General features: G+C 42.0%; 1 protein-coding gene across 1 annotated transcript; it reads left to right on the forward strand.

Moving 5' to 3' along the window:
• Window positions 1–389: 389 nt before the first annotated feature.
• Window positions 390–7,260, forward strand: RP9 (RP9 pre-mRNA splicing factor). Its single transcript, XM_061464781.1, has 6 exons — window positions 390–688; window positions 1,886–1,916; window positions 2,694–2,823; window positions 3,666–3,757; window positions 5,193–5,254; window positions 5,955–7,260. Exons 1-6 carry the CDS (start codon window positions 486–488, stop codon window positions 6,166–6,168), a joined length of 732 nt encoding a protein of 243 aa, XP_061320765.1. The 5' UTR covers window positions 390–485; the 3' UTR covers window positions 6,169–7,260.
• The last annotated feature ends 13,219 nt before the right edge of the window (window positions 7,261–20,479 follow it).

Genomic DNA, 20,479 nt, shown 5'->3' on the forward strand with positions numbered 1-20,479 from the left:
CCAGACACCCACCAACTGCATCCCCACCGCCCCGAGGCCTCGGTGAGTGACACGGCACCCTCAGCCTCAGCCTCTGCCTCTCCACTTGCCCTGGTGTCTGCTGCCCGGCCTCTGGGATACCCGTCTCAACCCGTGTGTGAATGGTTGTGGCACTGAGGTGGGGTTTATGTTATTATCACTTATTTATTTTTAAATATCGGTGTTTCGAAAGCGCAACACTCCATATGTTAGTTCTACTGGCCGGGAAAGGTGCCGGCGGGGAGCCACGCTGCTGCCGCCGCCTCACGATGGGCTAAACATGGCGACCTTCCCCACCAGAGCCGTGCACGCCTGCAGATCCGAAGGCGGCCGTGGCACCGGAGGCAGTCGGCGCTTGGGCGGTCGCGCCCCGCCCGGGAGGGGAAGTGAAACCTAAATGCGCAGCGGGGAGGGGCGGGCGCGTCGCCGCGGCCTCGGCGGCTGCCGGGGCTCTGGCCACAGCTGCGATGTCCCACACGGCGCCACAGGGCCCGGAGGAGGAGCAGCGAGGGGGGGCGCAGCAGCAGGAAGCGGCGAAGGGCAGTCGGGCGCGGCTCGAGAGCCGGTCGCAGCCCCCGGCGCGCAGCGGGAAGAGCCAGGAGCGGCAGGAGAGGAAACGGAAGAGGCTGGAGGCGCAGGAGCTCCAGAAGATCCAGCACCTCGAGTCCTTGTAAGGAGCGGCGGAGGGAGGCTCCCCGCCCCTTTGCGGATCGTTCCCAGTGCACGGCTTGGGGGGGGCGGGTGTGTTAGGGTTTCGCTTGCCGCCTGGCGCCGCGGGAGGCAGGGCCCGTTCCTTTCCCTCAGCGGCTGCTTCAGCCCCGTAACTGTGTAAAACCGTGGCTCGTTTTTATCCATGAGCAGACCGTGCCTCTGGGAGCAGGGCCACTGGCAGGGCTGCTCGGTGACTCTATAACCACTTCTTGTGGAGGGAAAATGAGTTTCTTCCACGTTCCTGGGAGTCTTGGAGTTGCAGCATAGAAGCAGAGGTTGTGCAGCAGCTTCCCACTAGAGTGGGTTAAAAAAGAAATTAAGATACAAAGGTTTGAGATCTGCCGAATGACTCCATCAGTAATCCGCAGTTCTGTGAAAGGTTTATGGTGTTTCTTTGAAAGGGGTTTAATGGGATAAGATCAGGAGGTTCACAAGAATATGATTTTTTTTTTTTCCTTTCCAAATGGAAGTAAAAATCTGTACTGAAATGCACTAAGCAGCACTAAAAAGTTAGACCATTTCATAGTGCCTCGGCGTTTGACTCCCAACACAGGTGCTTTCTCAGATGCTGTGCTCTGAGTAGTGCCTGCTTGCTGTTTGGATTTAAATACATTTTGTATCTGCTGTTAACTCTAAAGTGCTGCAGGAAAGATGATATTTGGGTCAGTATGGTTCTGTCTTTAGGTTTAATACACAGAGAGATTAAATCAGTATGTGTTAGGTTTGGCTGGCAGGGTTGGATGTAAGGAACACTGATGTTTTCAGATGGCTGTGTCTGTGATTCAGCAGTGCTGGAGTGGATCAGTGAGATCCGAGGGGGTGGAGGGTGGGGGTGCTACAGAAAAAGAGGAGATAATTGTGCGTTTATGAAAGCTGAGGGTGAACTGGATGTACCACACATCACTGTAAAACAGTGCAATGAAAGCAGGTCTCCCACATGAGAATGAACCTGAAGGATGTTTGCGAGAAGCGTGTGTGGCGATATGAAAAACACTGTGTCTCAGTCTGCTTGCATCTTGGTACCTGTTGAGAGAATGAAATGCAAGGGAAAATGTGAGGTGAAAGGAAAGTTTTAGCTCTGTACCACCAAAGTACTGTATGTTCTCAACGTGTTTGTGCTAAGCTGCAGAGTAACAATGTTCCTATTGCTTTTCAGCTATGAGAAACCTCCCCCTGGGCTCATTAAGGTTGGTAAATACATTGCAGTAAATGTGTAGCATGACAAGGGATTTTCATAAAACCTGTCCTTTAAGTGTTTAAGTGACTGTTACCTGTATACTAGGTGCTTCCAGGGTAAAACTCAAAACTCTCCTCAGTTACAACCTGAACCGTGACTTAGTGAATCCAGAGTGAAATGCCCAGATAGGATGAGACCAGTTCTTTCATCACCTCTTAGCGCACACGCTTCGTGCAGTATTTAATAGAGAGGCTAAAGGGGAGTCATTTATGGTAAAGCAGACTTTCAGTTTGGGTGACATCTTTTCAGGATGCTTCGCGGTTATTAATGCTCGAATATTTGTGTAAAAATACTTTTCCTTTCACAGTTATAACTTCTTTTGCCAAATTTGTATACCTAAGCCATCATTTAGTGCTTTTAACCTAAAGAAATAATCTGTGATGTAAAGGCTGCTTTTAATTATTATGTCTTCTTAGAAGAAAGAGGGAAAAGAAGCCTCTGTTTGTCTGTTAAGTTTTCGTTTACATTACTTATTTAAATAAATTACTAAAATAAACAGGAAGGAATGGAATTAATATGGCAATAAAGTTCAGACTGGAAAATTCAAGGGTGAGGGACAAAAGCAAATTACTTAATGCTGTTAAAAGCATTTAAAAACCCTTACCTGTTACAAGAAAAAACAAATGTTACAGGGAAAATAGCTTCCACAGTAAGTGAAAGCCTGAACATTTGAGGTATTAATTTTTACCAAGTTAAAAAAGTTATTTTGTTATTTTTTTTTTCATAGGAGAATGAAACAAAACCAGAGGACTGCATACCTGATGTGCCAGGCAATGAAGGTGCCCGAGAATTCCTGGCACATGCCCCAACAAAAGGGCTTTGGATGCCTTTGGGAAAAGAAGTCAAAGTCATGCAGTGTAAGGCTGAAAATATTCCAGATGTCACTGGACCTTCATGAGCCATCCACTTACACTGGGGGAGGGCAGATCTGCTGGACAGATGACGAGGTCCAGGTAGATTGGCCAGCAGGTCGAGGGAGAGGATTCTCCCCTTCTGTTGTGCTCTGGTGAGACCCCCATGCAGTCCTGATCCAGCTCTGGGGCAGGAACACAAGAGGGACGTAGAGCTGTTGGAGGAAGTCCAGAGGAGGCCATGGAGATGCTGCTGTTGGAGCAGGTCAGCTCTGGAGCCAGGCTGAGAGAGCTGAGCTGGTTCAGCCTGGAGAAGAGAAGGCTCCTTAAGAGGAGACCTCAGAGCAGCTCCAGTCCCTAAAGGGGCTGACAAGAAGTGTGGAGAGGGTATTTTACAAGGGCAAGTAGTGACAGGACAAAAGTGGAAATTGAGATAAGCTCTTAGGCAGAAGTTCTTCCCTGTGAGGGTGGCGAGGCGCTGGCACAGGGTGCCCAGAGAAGCTGTGGCTGCCCCGTCCCTGGCAGTGTTAAAGCCCAGGCTGGGCAGGGCTTGGAGCAACCTGCTCTAGTGGAAGGTGTCCCTGCCCATGGCAGGGTGTTGGAACTGGGTGAGCTTTAATTTCCCTTCCAACTGAAATCATTCTATGAATCTATGACCTCGTGCTGATATAAAAGTATCTTGAAGGATGCAGTAGCCTTGCCTAGCCTTTCATAAAAGCCATGCTTTTATGGACATCATACTGTTTGTTCCAATACATGGGAAATAATTTGCATAAATACGGTTTTGATGGTTTTTTTTCTGATCTGGCTCAGAGATGCAATTCACTGCTGCTCTTTGATTTTTAAAGGTTGGAGGTGTAAGCGTTACGGACACAGAACAGGAGATAAAGAATGCCCGTTCTTCATTAAAGGCAACCAGAAATTGGAACAATTTAGAGTAGTGAGTACAAATGCTGTAGTATTACTGCTTGTACTTTTTAACACTGACAATGCATAATCTTGCAAGTGAAGAGAAGCCTGTTAGATGATGCTTTATTAAGGACTTTTCCCCTGTCTCTAGTATAATACAGATGCCGAAAATCTCCTAATAAAGAAAAAGCTACAGATGTGGTTGGATGTTTGACTGCTTTGCAGAAAATCTACTCTTCAAAAGGAAAATTAGTAATTTTTACATTTACATTGAAAACCTTCAAGAAGCTGTTTCAACCATTATACTCAGTGTTTGTGATTAAAATGCCAACATAACAAAACATGTCTAGTCAAGCTTGAGCTGCCCACATTGCAGCTGCTTCAAGCCTTCTGCTGTCGCTGTGAACAACCACATCATGAAGCCTGTTGTCTAGGTCTGTAATCCAGTTGTCTACAGGTTTGATCTCTTGCTACATGAGGCTGCATCTCAGTTCTGCAGATTCTTTCTGCTTGACCTCTTTAACTTTTCCTGTGGCTCTGCACTCTTAACTTGTATTTCAAACTCTCGTGACCTTGTCTTATGCCCTCATTTCTATCCTTAAAAACGTAGTCTGGACTCATTCTCTCCTGATTCTGAGCTCATACTGATTGTATGCTACTGAAAAGAGTAGTTTTAGCTCTCTCCCATAACAAGATTGCCTCTATTCTTCACTGTTCCTCATTCTTTTTTCTCTGTTGCTTCAAACTCTTGCTGTATGTCCAAGGCCCTTCATGGTGCATTCCTAACATCTTTCATTTGTTACTGATGTTTTAATTCCCACCTCTGGTCAACATCAGATCCCTCATCTCTGTTGAACTTGTTTGCTTAATCTTCCAACAGAAATTATCACCCCATCTTTTTGCTGAATTCTTGCATGGCATGAACTCACCTTAAATATCTGCAGTGTTTATTTGCTACCTTCCTTCACCACAAGCTTTGCTGCAATGCTGTTCCACTGCAAAAGAACTGAGTTAAGAACCAATAATGGTAGTGCAGAGCAAGCAAGGACGACTCCAACTTCATTATTTGTTTGTCTTATAGTCCTTGCTCCTGTAATCATTCTTGTGTGTTTATATTCAGAATATGCTATAAGGGTACATACAGCTCAGTATTTTGAATTTCTCTGTCTGGCTATCCCTGTAGTACATGAAAGGTGTTCTCTTAGCTAACTGCTTGAAGAGGCAGAGAGGCATTATATCTAAGAAGGGTCCCCTTCATTGAAGTAATAAAAACAAAACCAGTTCAGTTTAAGTGTGGTAAGCCTGAGAGTATACTTGGGAATTAAGAGCTTGCTAACTGTATTTCATCTTTTGATAAAAGCTTCTGGATCTGGGTTGCTTTGGTTTATTTGTTTTTAGGAAATATAACAGTCAGTAAGAAATACTTTGCTTTACCAACACTGGATTTTCTGTTTTCCACTTTAAAGGCACATGAAGATCCAATGTATAATATAATAAAGGAAAATAAACGGCAAGAAAGAGAAAAGAGGTAAGTGTGGCTCCGTAGTAAACTGTATTTTCAATTTGGTTTTCATTTTGATCACAGTACTAATATAGGGGAAATCTTGATACAAGCTTACCCTTACATTTTGTTTAATGGCAGTTTCTTTATGTTGGTAGACACGAATGCATTTCAGCTTTCTTAAGAATCACACAATAATACTTCCTGCCTTTTTAATTCTGTCATCTTCCACACTTTTCCCCAAAACAGAGTTTATAGAGTAGTCATTCATTTATGCCATAATAATCAGGTACTTGCATTTAGTTTACCTGTAGGCCTAAAAAAGGCTTCAGTACCATCATCTATGTGTCATCAGGACAATGAACATCATAATATCAGCATTCCAACATGCATTTGCATTGCAGAACTTCTTAGGATGGTCTGGTGATAGCTGTAGCCTTATTATTTTGCACACATAAATATTGGCCAATATCGTGCTCTGCCTTTGACATCCTGTGGGATGGGAAGTCCCAGAGAACAGAGCATCTGCATGTGTCTAAAGGGGTTGCTTTTATCAGTCTGCAAATACTGTAACAGGAGTGTAATTTGGAAGAAGCAGAAGTGTTCCCCTGCCCTTTGCATGTAGCTCTCATTTCTCAGGCTAGGAAGGAAACAGATGAAAGCTAGAATAAAGATTTACAGGTAAAAAAGAGCTAGAAAGGATTCTCATTCCAGTTTTTAAACTCAGGATACAGGAGCTGAAGCAGCTCTTGGAGGACTCTACCTCAGAAGATAACAGCGATAAGGATGATGAAGACAGCAGCAGCTCCACTTCCTCCGAAGGCAGAGATAAACATAAGAAAAAAAAGAGAAAGAAGGAAAAGAAAAAGAAAGAAAAGAAGAAGAAGAAAAAGAGAAAGCGTAAGTCATCTAAATCTAATGAGAAGTCCGAATCCGATTAGCAGCAGTCACCTGCTGCATGCTCCTTGACCTCTTCTGATGGAGTGAAAGGAAAAATCCAAAGGATGAGGAAGAAACCACCAGAAAAGGCTTTATTAAACTGGGAATGTATTTAGGTGATACGTATGACATCCTACGCTGGTTGCCCATTCCTGCCCCTTTGCAGCCAGAAGAGAACTGCATTAAAAAACTCTCCATCAAACATATCTTTATTGTAAAACTTGTGCTAAGGGTCATCTGCCTTGGTCAGATTTGGCTCTGAATTGCCACATGTGATTGTGGCAGGAAACAGCAACTTCCAAGGTATTGCCAACAAACCTGCAGCAGGAGCCGGCTGTCCATTGAAGTGTCTTTTCTCTGTAGTTATTGTATTACATACAGAGCACTGGGAGTTCAGTTACAGTGCTCGTAAGCAGCAGCTTGTACTGTATTGTACTGCATACAGCCTATATGAAGTTCAGTGTATTTGTCCTAGTACTGGCAGCTGGGAAATAAAGAGCACTGCTGAAGGAAAGGAAACTTAATCAAGGGGATCTACTTAAAATTGCTGTGTTAATAAAACTTAAGTGTTTTATTGTGTGTAATAAAATTTCAACATCATCACCATTAATACACATAGTTCTACAACACCTCAAGCATTTCTCCAGCCTCTAGGATTGGGAGCTGAGTGTAAAGAGGGAGTAGGTTTAGCTATTTAAAAAGGGGGTTTCATGTTCAAGATGAAAAGGATTCATTTCTGTATATACTTTAGTATTGGTTGTTTTGGTACATCTGAGGTTTTTTTACTCGGGGAAATAAATTCCACCTTATTTTTTGTTTACTACAATTATTTTATGAATCATTCCACAAGAATATAAACGTGTGAGGCTTTCAAAATGGTTTTCAAGATAGACATGGTAACCACAGAACAGCAGTAAAGAACACATAAGCAGGAAGAAGGAAAAGTTCTGTCTACTCAGTTGACCTTGTGGACTTACTATGCTTTTATTCTAACTAATCTTGTAGGCTCAGTTAGATAGCTAGAGTAAGCTGAACTGCATTAGAGTAAGCGGCTCTTTTGAAACATCAAGATGCAGTGGTACAAAGCTATGATTTCAGGATGAAGATGAGATACATAGTGGCAGTCTGCAGAAGGAGAAACAGATTTGCCTTGACAGGAGTAGGAAGGGCTTACATGGAATTCAGTTTCTGTGCTTATGTTTACATTGAAAGAAAAAGAAAGGCATGATAAAGCCCTGATGTTAGTAAGGTGAACGTTAACACTGACATTAGGAACCACACATTAAATCTCATGGAAGATGACTTTTTTCTCCCGAGACTTTTGGAAAAGATGACAGGGGAAAATATACATTAAAATGCGTTTTCTCCCTCCTACATGTTTTAAGAGTCATTTAGTAAAAATGACTCCCCATTCCTTGCTGGTCATTCACAATATGTTCTGGAGAAAAGCAAGGTAGTCAAAAGCTACCTACACAAGGATTCTTATTCCCATAGCTTGAATGCAGAGTTGTGTTTTATCTTCCAGTATTATACAGCATATCTCCCTGTGATGAGATATGCTGGTGGCTCCTGATAGTTCCCTGTATCAGCAACATCAGCAGTAAATTCAGAGCTCCTGGCTCTTTCACCAGAAAGAAATTTAACAGCTGAAATGATGATCCTTGTCGGAGTTCAGCAGAAATACTGACATCTTATTTCTATGGCCATGAAATAACTTGGGGGTTATAAGTCTTGTCTGAGATGGCAGCGAGTCAGGGGAATGTGAAGATTTTTTTTTTTTTTTAAGCCATGTATGTGTTTTCTCTTAGCATGTGGGGGGGAAGGAGAGATGCCATTGACTCTGGTCTTCCAGAGTTTGATTTTCATGGGGAGACCTGCAATTAATTTTTTTCCAACATAAGGCAGAAGACAGGACATTGTAAAAGGGAAAGCTTTATGCCATCCGGGTGCTACCAAATTGACACTTGGAACATAGAGTTAAAACGTGGCAAGCCAGCATAAGCCACTGGCTCCACTTCAGTGACTGCAGCACACCCGCTTTGTGACAGAGGTTTTAGTCAGCTACAAATAAGGAGTCAAATTCTGAGCCGCAGACAGTCAGTCTGCTCAAACCAATCCCCCAGCCTCTACCGCTTGTTACTGGTGTGCCAAACAGCAAATAGATTCTTCAGCTGCTCTTCAGAGGTGCTGCAGGAAGCATGCGAAAGCTTCAAGGGCAGAGCTGTACTTGCCCCAGTTGCAAGGTCAATGCTGCCAGCACAGAAAAGTCCAGCCTCACTGAAAACAAAAGTGTGCCACGTATGTGCACCTGTAAAGTTAAATCTCAGAAATCCCTGTGGCTGATTACCTGCCCGAATAAAAGCAGCCTGGACTTCCAACTCACAGTCTCATAAAACACAGTCTGTACTTCACAACTTGCCTAAAAGCATGGCTATTTTACCCACCGGAATATTAAATATAGCTGTAAACCAGTTGACTTAAGATGCAGTCCACAAATCATGCTGCTGAGTGGAAAAAAAAGCCAAGTAGAAGATTTAGTTTTGAGGTCATACAACTAGTACTGTCAGAGTAGAATACACCACATATAAAACGATCCAAGAAGTATTTTTGGAGCACTTGCACATTTATGCCTACTACTTAAAGCATTGGTATGGATACATAGGATGGGTATGCTACAAGACTGAGGAATTATTTTAAAATAGCATTTGTTTTCAGACAAAGAGCTGTCTAAACACTCCTACTGCTACTCCCTCACATCTTCGTGGGAGCTGGCATCACCAGAGCCTAAATTGTTTCTTTTGTGTGGGTAGGAAATACATTGACTACTGCAAGACCTATGAAAGGATCATTAGGATGATCTTGGGAGTACCTGTGAAGTATTAGCTATTAACAGAGTGCCATCTAACTGTGATAGTCATGAATATTCCTTTAACTGTGTCTTGCTGCTTACCTGATAAGTCTGTCAGCAGAACTGGCTTAGTATTCAATGCCAAGGCTATGCTCAAGTTCAGGGGAAAAGAAGTCAGTCTTACCTAAGAACAATCTTCAAGAGATTCTACCACTGATCCTCCCCGTCAGAATAACGTCTTTCCTCCTCTAAAAGCAGGACATTCCTGTATTAGATGTTCAAGAGCAGCAGTCCTATATTTTCCAAACTATTAAAAAGCTCCATGCTGGAAGTAATTCCCTCCCTCATTTTATTCTTTGAGATTCTGATGTAACACAGGCTTTATGCATCACAAAAGCCAAATCAAAATCTATACTCCTTATTTTCTTGAAGTGCTTAGGGTACAGAGGAAATAAAGACTTGGATCATAGTGTTAAAGTAGATCCTTTCACTAACAGCTTGGGGTGAAGGATATAATTCTAAAAGCTTGTTAAAACAAGTAAGCAAGTGCTATTAAAAATAGTAGATCAAGGATCAGTTGGGCAGGGAAAGCTCAATACTTCCACATAAAAACAGCCACTTCTGAGCTATCCACCTCATCTAGATCAGTCTATTTCCATTATTCAGAAGATCACTAGTTTTATCATCTTCATTCTATAGATGATTTTCCTGTAGCAGGCTGCCAAGGACAGTATCAACAGTAACAGATATCAGTAAGAAGTCAAGGGACAGGGTACAGTGCTGTTGTAAAAACTCCTAGTTCACCTCTCCAGGTCAGAGCCTCCATGGGGGACTCAAAAGTCTCCAAAGAAAAACAAGGGGAGGAGGGGGAAGCATCCCATCACCACAGTGTTTCAGTTTTATTCTTCAGTCATGCACTTGAAGAGAGTTAAGATCTGAGAGGCTGCCTGAAACCTCAAGTCAGTACTTAACCTGATCCAGTTTTAGCTCTATACTTTTACAACAAAAACAAATCCAACCAAAAACCCAGCTGATGGAAGAGAATTTGCTATTTAAAGCCACACCATACAGACAAGCCGAGTACAAGATGACATTGACAGGCTCCACAACCCTGCAGAGCTCAACAGCAGGACAGCAGTAAAGACTAATAATGCTAATACTACTGATGCACACACCCCCCTGTAACAAGCTGTTTTGCTTCCAGGTAATAGATGGAATACAAGGAGCCTCAAAGTGCAATTCTATTAAATTTATTAAATAGTGGGTGTGCTAGGCGTAAAAAGGTGCTTTTAGTGTTAAGTATTTAACTCCATTTTAAATGTCCTCAGTCTTTACAATGCTGCTACTTATCCTCTAAGAGTACACAGCAACTTACAAAATATACAAGAATAGAGTTTGGGATTTATGCAAAACATAACTTTGTTTCCCGTCCTGCCTCAATATTGGCATTTATCGTCTCTTAGAGAGGGACTTTCTTGATCCATGCCCTGCAGAAAAAAAAAAAAGGAAGAGATTAAGGGATGCACTCTCCCTCCCAGCACATGCCAATTTGCTTCTAAAGACAGACTAGACAGCAGCGTTTGCCTTGTCCTACTGGAGATCACACTGATACAACTATGTGCTCAGCTTCCCAGCAAGGATAAATTCTGCAGGAATGGTGCTTGACTTCGGAATATCCCAAGATAACAGATTGATAAGAGTTCTTCATGAAATTCATTGTGTATTTTCAATGTGCTCTTGCAACTACATTGTTGAATGCACCCAAGAAGCACCAACTGTTCTGGGGCAAATCTAAAGTATTTTGGAATGATGCACATTTTCCAGATGCTTTTATTGAAGAGGAACAGCAATTAAAGGTTTAACACTGTTCAAATAATCCAACTGATGCCAATTTTGAGTAGCAAGATGCTTCAGTCCAACTTGGTTTCCAACCTTGCAAACACATGAAAGTGTCATCTGTTTAATATAAGAGAGACTGTCTTTAACCCCTATGTTTCCTGACTGACTATTCAGGTTAGCTTTACCATGCCAACTTGCTCATATCCAGAAGGAACTCTGATCCACCTAAATTAGCTTCTTGTACATACCAACCCTTTTCAATGTATAGCCTTCTTATACTTTTGTGCACTTGTGGGAGAGTCTATTTGTTACTGAACTTACTCAATGTGGCATTTCCCTCCATCACCTTTCTCAGCTTCCTCCAAAGTAGCTAAAAGTTCCTACTCCATAAAGTTCAAGTTCTTAAGAACCATACATATGTATTTGTGTTGTTTCAAGTAACAGTATTTTTGCCGAGACAGACCAGTAGCTTAAAGAAAAGCATTACTGCAAAGCAACACAGGACCCAACACTTAATAGTCTAGAAAGCAACTAGACTAAAATACTGGAGTTTTGTATGTGGGTTTTTTCCTTCCTTTCCCTTAAATAAGGGGAAGGAATCTAACCTGGTCAAAGCTACAACAGTCTTCATAGCAAAGTGATTCAATGTTCAAAGTTTAGCTTGCTTTCCCTCCCCTCCATCTTGCCCACATACAATAGCAATGTATTTACTATTATTTCACAATCTGATATTCTTACAGTTCAAACAAAACCATTAATTATTAGACAGTAATGAAGAAAAATCTCACAGCAGCCACTGTTGTAGCTTGTCACTGTATACCAACCTTTGTGGACACTGCTTTTAGGCATCTCCCATGCTTCTTCCACCTCAGATCTTGTGTCTCTGCGTTTTGAAGGTGGCTTGCCTATTCTTTTCTTCTTTAGTTTAGCCAAAGGTGGGTACCCTACATAGCAAGATACAACCGATGTTATTTCTCCAAAGCATAGTTTAAAAGCAAATATAAGCTTGACTTCCCCCGACTGGTCTCTAGTGGGATGGGAGAAAGAGGAGCACTATGTGCCCATTTTAGTGGCAGACAAAACTGACCCTGCTTATGTCAAGCACCAGTCCTCTGCATCTACAATATTAAATCACTAACCATAACTCTGGATGCATTGCATTTTGGGGTGTAACTTGGACAGATGTTAGTGTGGCAAAAAAAAAAACAAAAACAGTGAAAGTTGGATAATTCTATTCTAGTTCACTTTAAGTGTTCAAGACTACTTGATGGCTGTCCAAGTGACCAGACTTGCCACCGTCTCAAAAATGCTCAGTTCTTCAGACCTGTTAAGTTATGCACCACAGGTACACAGTTCAAGAAGTCAAATTTAGCATATGATATTACTGCTAAAGCAACATACTTTGTTTAGCCAAACCCCTTTACTTGGAGGGCACTTACATTTAAGATTAATATGAAGAAACCAGTCTTAAGATAAGCAAGATTTTAAAAAGGATGTGATTTTACTAGCACTTCTGAGGCATCCATCGGCATGGACAGCCTTAAGAAACCTATTCCTTCCTCCTAGCATTGAAGGTGCTAGCTTCTCCAAACTATAAGCTGGAAAAGGAAGAGGAAAAAGCAGGGAGTAACAAACACCCTTAGCATGCCATACCATCTATAACTTGGAAGAGACAGAAGAGACATGCTGAAAGTTAAACAAAATTTTAGAACTATTTTATGATTTTTATGAACTGTAGCAAGGAGCCAAGAACAGTATTGATAAAGGAAGAGGTTTTCAACTTTTACAGAGCAGGCTAGCATAACCAACCCACAACAATTTCAAATCTGATAACAGATAGGACAAAGCATCCAACTCAGGAGGCAAATCTCAAATCCCAACATGCTCAAGCACGAAAGCAACATGGAGAGAGAATCAAGGAACACACTCTGGAGAATAATTCACTGGGCTGTTGATATGGGGAACCTGATAGATGTTATCACTGAATAGAAGCAAGTCAGTCTGTCCTGAAAATGACATCACACTGTTACCTGGTAGACTGATCCTGCGATACTTTGAAAGCACACAAGCCAGGATAGTAGTAATACCCAGATTACAGCAAATTCTACACTTCTTCCAAACCATTTACCATAAGAAACATCCTTGAAGAGCATTTAGAAACAGAGTTGCACTCCAAGTAAACCTTAACTGTAAAGGCAAAACATTCTTCTTCAGAGGAAAAAGACATAGAAACTAGCTAACCTTAGTTTTGTTGAAGTAACCCATTAACTGTAGTGATAGGACAAGGAGTAATGGGTTAAAACTTAAACAGGGGAAGTTTAGATTGGATATAAGGAAGAAGTTCTTTACTGTAAGGGTGGTGAAGCACTGGAATGGGATGCCCAGGGAAGTTGTGAATGCTCCATCCCTGGTGGTGTTCAAGGCCAGGCTGGACAGAGCCTTGGGTGACATGGTTTAGTGGGAGGTGTCCCTGCCCATGGCAGTGGGGTTGGAACTTGATGATCTTAAGGTCGTTTCCAACCCTGACTATGATTTGCTCACCTTTCCCTTAGCCACATCAAGATGATTTGCACTCAGACACCCTTTAGCAGTAGCAAGGTAACTGTGGTCCATGCTAGTTTCTAAGCACTGGCCTATGTAGCTATCACACATGACTCCTATGTTCTACTCATCAAGATCAGGAACTATCATTGCACATGCATTTAAGCATTATCCAGATGAAAAATCAATACTACAGTTTATGGAAGTAGGAGGTCTGCACAAATAAAGGCTTTGCTTGGCCACAAAGCATTTGATGCTTTGATTTCCCCTGGTACCTTTAAAACAAGGTAAGTAGCTAGAATGCCCCCTTACTCACATGTTTCAGTTTGAGAAGGATATAAATATACCCCAAAATGCACTGACAGGTATTTCATCAAAATCAGAGTGACAAGCATTAGTTTTATCCTCAAGCCTTGTTCAAATACCATAAGCTTTCTGTTTTGTATCAGATCCTTTTGAATGTTCCTTAAGAACAGAAACATACTGAGCAAATAAGTTGTACCTTGTTCTTTGCTCCTGGCTGGGGGTAAGAGACTACCAGGTATTTGGCTGGTAAATTTGGGTTTAGCACCACTTCTAATCCAATACTCTTCAGGTGGTATCCCCATGTTCTCCCTGAACAGCCTTCCTAATTAAGGAAAGAATTAAGTTAGTATTTAGTTTTGCTAATGTTATTATACTGTTCAAGCCACAGGTCAGAAGGCAAAGCTAGCTACTGAATCTAATAGTAAGTGGCTATTTGAAAAACCTCATGGCTTTCTAGGGACCACACTTGACATGTTACAAACTGTTTTAAGTTACAGATTTTGTACAAAGAAGATAAAGTTCAAGAACACCAAGACTGTCATTAAAAGTAGATCACCCTGTTTTGGATGCCTGTCACAATACAAGGCTGGACTAAAGAACAGCCACTCACTGAATTTCCCACATCAGTCAGGGCTCATAACTGGTTATAACTTCACTCATTTTCAGTTCAGATGAATCTAGTTTCTTTGACTAATAACATGCTTGTTTCCAGGTCAAACTTACACTTTCACACTGATTTGATTAAAATAAGGCAAAGCTTTTGTTGCTAACAGCAAGAGAGCAGCAGCTACAGTGAACTAACAATGGTTTGACTCCTTCTCTGCAGAGAAGTTACACAGGGTGTGGCCACCAGATGATAATGAATTTAATCCTGTTTCATCCACTTAATTTGTGGATGTGATGAGAACTCAGGCTGTTTGTATAAATTTAAATGCCAGGTTTCCAAGATACTATTAAACAATGGTAAATGTGCTGTTCAAATAACCATAAGCTTTTCAAATCAATAAATTGCCACTAATGGCAGAAAGTGAAGTAGATCAACACTAAGTCAAAGGAGAGTTTCTGCGAATTCCTCTGCTGGTTGTGAAGATGCAGAATCTTCCTGCAATTGGCAAAAGATAGTAGCAAACCTCTTCTGCCTCAAGAAAATCCAACCTAATTCTGCAATATTTACTGCTCTGCTCCAATCTTTCCCCCTGGCTCCAACTACAGTTTGCAACTGCAGTTAGGTGGCTTGCATGTTCTATTCAGCAGCACTTTGTCCTCAGCCATTTTCTTACCTCCCAAGAATTTCCGTAGTGCTCGCTGGTGTTCAAGTCCTCCTTTTCTTGCTGTAGGCATCTTTCTTCCATAATACCCATAGTCACTGCATGCACCATCTTGTTCTCTCTCCTTTGGCTTGTAAACTACACCAGTGTTGTCACCAAGCCCATTCCTAGTTTTTATCATCTCTTGAGCAGGCCAGCTGATTAAGTGAGCTGGTATAGCATGTCTAGGTGGTTTCCAAAGCACCCTCTGGCCAACTTGGTAGAAACTTCCTGTACTAGGCATCAAGATTTCATATGGAGTAGCTCCCTGATTAAAATATTCCACTTCATCCATGTCATAGTCATCATACTCATCCTCCTCTTCCTCTTCCTCTCCCTCTTCATCATCTTCTCCCCTCACAGAGTATTCTTCAGAGTCCTCAACTTCTGACAAACTCTTAGCTGCTTTTGTCCTGAGAGAATCAAGTTTCATCCGACTAGAAGATCTAGGAAGGTTTCCCAGCTTTCTACCTTTACTAGAAGCCTCTTTAGTCTTCATGGTTGAAGAGTTTTTGACATCTTGGTCATGCAAGCTATTCATCTGCTCCCTTCCTACCACTTCATCTTCATTAAGGGACCCGGCACTTTTAATTTTCTCTTTCTCCAAGCCCTCTGTACCCTTCTGGAAAGCATACATGCTTTTGTGAAGCACATAGTCGGGGACAAAATAAGACACCGGGGCATTGTCAATTGATGAGCCTTCCTCTCTAGAGGACACGTCATCAGAAGAAAGACTGAGTACACTTTGACGCTTCCTTTGTGGCAGACAAATGTCATAGGTGTAGTTGGTGTCCATAGCGTCCACACAAGCCAGCCAGCTGCTAGAAGGAATGTACTTCTCAATGGATTCGTCACACCAAATACTCCTATCAGTTTGACTTTCACTGGTCACATTGTGGCTTCGGTTCAGCTTTTTCTGCTGGAAACTCAAGTCACTCATAACCTCCATGCTAGATGGAAGCAGTCCTGCTTGTTGAATAAAGCTGGGCTCTTCTTGAGAGGTTTTTGAGCCTGTAGGTCTTTTAGAGCTCAGTTTCTTAGCTACTACCACATCCTGTCTTACCACTGGTTGATCTATGCTAACAGACCTTGACAACTCTGTGACTTGCACTGCCATGGGTTCACCTGGGGGGGATTTTGCCCCTTGACTTGCACTCACTTGCTTTTCTGCATCCAGCTTCACTTCATTTTTTTGGACATCTTTTTCTTGCATAGTTTCAACACCCTGTTTAGAGGGGAGAACAGATTTTCTCTCATCTAAGGAAGCTCCTGTTACTATTTTCTCCCCTTCAGGGGTGCTATACATCATTCCTTCACATGAGCTAACAGAAAATAAGTCACGCTGCACTATATTCTCTGGGACTGCTTTACCACTTGACACATCATACAAAGGGATAGTTTCTTTAAAGGACTTCCACAGTTGAATAGCTGGAGAGCCATTTCCATATTCTATCCTCACTTCTTCCTTCTCAAAGGCATAGCTTCCAGTAGGAAGACTTCTATACTGTGTAGAGCTGGAAGGGCTCTTGTTATGAGACTCTCTGTCTACCACAATGGAAGATCCAGATGAATCTTGTTTCTCCGAAGTACTTTCAGTCTCTGTACCTATACCAGAAGAAACACAGGCAGCATTTCCTGCATCACAACCTTTCGTTTCCATACGGATATCCTGATGCTTCTTTTGCTTGTTTTCAGGCTGTCTAGGATCAGTCTGCGTTTCTTTTGTTTCCATCTTTTTCCCAGGGGTACTATAGTGTCTAAATCTTGTTGCATGATAAAACATAGGGGAAGGTTGGGGAGCATTAAAATAAGGCCTTCTGTTAACTCTTGCATGAACTGGTTGCTGTGGAACAAGAAATCCAGGGTACTCATGGAGCGCAACAGAATAAAATGGAAAATACGGATGTCCACTTCGGAAGCCTAAGCATTGGAAATAAAAAAGGCAAAGACAAATATATCTTCTTGAAATAAGTCATTCCAATTAATAGTTGCTCACATACACAGGGACATCTACAAGATCAGAACATAAGTAAGAAAGACACTCCCCCACCAACACTTGGAAGCAAATCTGGTGCAAAAAAAGCAGAGAGGGTTCCTTGTTATGGAACAACTTATCTGGAGAGCTACACTTGAAACAAAACTTGGAATGTACACCAGTTAACTTTCCATACCTTTTTGCTACTTTATGGACTATGTTATAGCATTGCCTTTGAAAAATACAGCTCTAGATAGATGGCAACATACACACATTTACAAGATGTATTTAATAATATTCTTCCCATGTGGATCTTTAAGTTTATATTTATCCATGCCTACAATATATGTATGTAACTCAAATATGTACACACACATTAACTGTTAGGCATATGCTAGACCTCTGTATCTGTGGGAAAACCATTACTTAATATTCTGCTTAGTTTCCATTCTCCACAAGCAGATGCTTTACACAAGCTACACACTTAACACTCCATAAATCAGATTTTTGGTAACTAAAACATTGCAATAATACTACCATAAACTCCCAAGAAGCTTCTTAACGCAGATACTCATTTGTTTCCTCCACTTAATAAGTGGAGAAACAATTATTAACTTCTTAAGCAAAGCTACCACAGACAGCTCTCATTCACTTTACCTGGAGCAGGTACACAGTATGGACTGTATGGATGACTGAGGTACCATGTACTTGGAAAAGGCTGTTGTGCTGTTGGCTGTACATAAAAAAAGGGTCTTGCGTGGTTTGTGGAATATGATCCACTCTCTGAAGCTGAGGCAGTATTCATTTTCTTTTTTAAACACTGAAAGAGAAAAATATTTAGAATTCACCACTTGAAAGAACTGTGTGACCTCATGTTTTTGATGCTCTGTCAGAATTCAGCAGATATTCCTCTCCCAGCCCAACGAAACCAGAATTTTCCAGGAAAAAGCAATTATCTTCTAAACAAAGTAAATAATTTGCATTACTGTCAAGGTCAAAGATTTTAGCTTCTCTTTTGTCAAGCAAGCTTTTATAGGCAGCTCTCAGAAGTAGTACTTCAATCCAGTTTTATAACATATCTTAAAGCCACAGAACTAGTAAGTTTAGTGTAGTCTTATATATACATATAAGTAGGATTCCAGCCAAGTAAAAATTAGCTTTGAGCAAAAAACTCAGTGGAAACTTCACACACTCAGAAGTTTAGTGCTTTATGAAGCAAGCACTTCCTAATGCTAACACACGTGTTGCATTTGAGACAACTGTAAGAGCTCTATTAATTCAGGAAATGCACTTCATAACATACTCAAGAAGAAGGTCAGCTAACACAATAACCCAAACATTTGAGTGACACTACACTTAAACTAGATAATTCTTAACAAAAAATATATTTATGCATAAGCTGACACTCAAAGCCATACAAAATTCACAAGAGAGAGCTCCCTCCCACGCTTACACATCTCCTCAGTTAACTAATATGCTAAATTCAGTCTACTCCAAACCATGCAAATAATACAATCCTGTCACACATAGCATACAAGCAGGAAGAGTAATAAAAAAAAAAAAAATCAGTAAAGAACACAAAAGATCTAGTGACTAAGCAGGAAAAAGAGACAGCAGCTCAGCTCTTTAGAAAGCTTAAATATTTCAAAATCACAAGGAAAGAAATCTGAATGTAAGACCTGCTACAAGTTAGCACACAGTTCAGCCTAGAGTTTCAGAAAGCTTCCAGGAACACTGGAGCCCTCTTCAGCTTCCATCTAGAATGACCCACCAGCTCCGGAAAGCACCAAAATGCCTACAAGCTCCCCTAGGCCAATACCCCCAGAATTATTTTGGCCATAGAAAAAGCAAGTAATAGAGGAAAAAAAAAAAAAACCCCAAAACCAAACCACAAACAAGCTAAACCCTAAGCCTCCAAGACCTAAGCTATTCATGCCCCATTAGAGCCCCTACTAAACTAAGATCCATACTACTATGGCTTACAGCCCAGCAAGAAACTAACCAGACCCTCAGCTCACCCTCTTTATGGCAGGCAGCTACTACTTGTCTACTCCCCCTTCCACCTGAGGCTCATTAAATAGTGATGCAGGAGCCTTTTTCTACCAATGTCGGGACAGCGAATCAAGGCACAGAGGGTAGGAATCATGGTAAAAGTTTTCAGCTGTTTCTTCTGCTTACAGGAAACTAAGGCTCATGGGTGTTTAAGCTGTAACCCTAAATGAATCTAATGTTTCCCTTTTGTGATGTTGGAATTTACATTAAGGAAACAAATCAGAATATTGCTAATCTTCGGCTTAAAACTGTTGTTTTTTAGGAAAAGAAAGTTAGGTAATGAGGGAAAAGTTTAGATTTGTTTCTGAAATTTGTGAAGTTTTCAGTACTGAGTAAAGGGAGTGACGTTTTTCTATCCTAACATGGGTCTTGTATCTGGGTCACAACAACCAATCCAATGCTACAGGCTTGGGGAAGAGTGTCTGGAAAGCTGCCCATTGGAAAAGGACCTGGAGGTACTGATTGACAGAGCTGAACATGAGCAGCTTGTGCCCAGGCAGCCAAGAAGCCACCAGCATCCTGGCCTGTACCAGCAGCAGTATGGCAGCAGGCCCAGGCTAGTGATCACCCCCCTGCACTGAGGCCACACCTCAAATCCTGTGTTCAGCTCTGGACCCCTCACTACAAGAGAGACATTGAGGTGCTGGAGCGGGACCAGAGAAGGGCAACAGAGCTGGTGCAGGGCCTGGAGCACAAGTGTGATGGGGACCTGGGGGGTTCAGTCTGGAGAAGAGAAGGCTCAGGGGGGATGTTATTGCTCTCTACAGCTACCTAACAGGAGGATGGAGCCAGGAGGGGGCTGCTCTCTGCTCCCAAGGAACAAGGGACAGGACAAGAGGAAATGGCCTCAAGCTGCACCAGGGGAGGTTTAGATGGAGATTAGGAACAATTCCTTCCCCAGAGGGTGCTCAGGCATTGGAACAGGCTGCCCAGGGCAGTGCTGGAGTCACCCTCCCTGGAAGTGTTCACACATCGTGTAGACAAGGGCCTCAGTGCCATAGGTTAGTGGTGGCCTTGGCAGTGCTGGGGAAGGGCTGGACTGGATGAGCTTAAAGGTCTTTTCCAACCTGGTTGATTCTATATTTCTGTGGTTAAGTGTGCTGACAAACATCATGTTCTTTCCATCTGGGCAAGAGACACACTCCAGCACAGTACACTCTGCCACCTGTCATTTATGAAACGTGTTAATTTGTTTCTGCCCTGGCTCCTCTCAGGCAATCAGAATTGGAGCGGCGACTTTGCCATGTCTCATCTGTTAATGACGGAAAACCAGTTTTGGGACAGAGGGACAGCGGAAAGCACTATGAATGTGCTATGCACAAAGGTATGCGACTGGAGAAAAACTAAGAGGAATGGGTGCTTGGAAACAGTTCATGTTTCCAGGTTGGAAAATTCCTGTGCTTTACCGTTTTGTTCTGTCTCTGTCTCTTGGTGGATGCATCCAA

The sequence above is a fragment of the Pezoporus flaviventris genome, unplaced genomic scaffold (assembly GCF_033815535.1).
Source record: "Pezoporus flaviventris isolate CSIRO_AGI_PZ_B2104156 unplaced genomic scaffold, CSIRO_AGI_Pfla_v1 ptg000037l, whole genome shotgun sequence".
Classification (NCBI taxonomy): domain Eukaryota; kingdom Metazoa; phylum Chordata; class Aves; order Psittaciformes; family Psittacidae; genus Pezoporus; species Pezoporus flaviventris.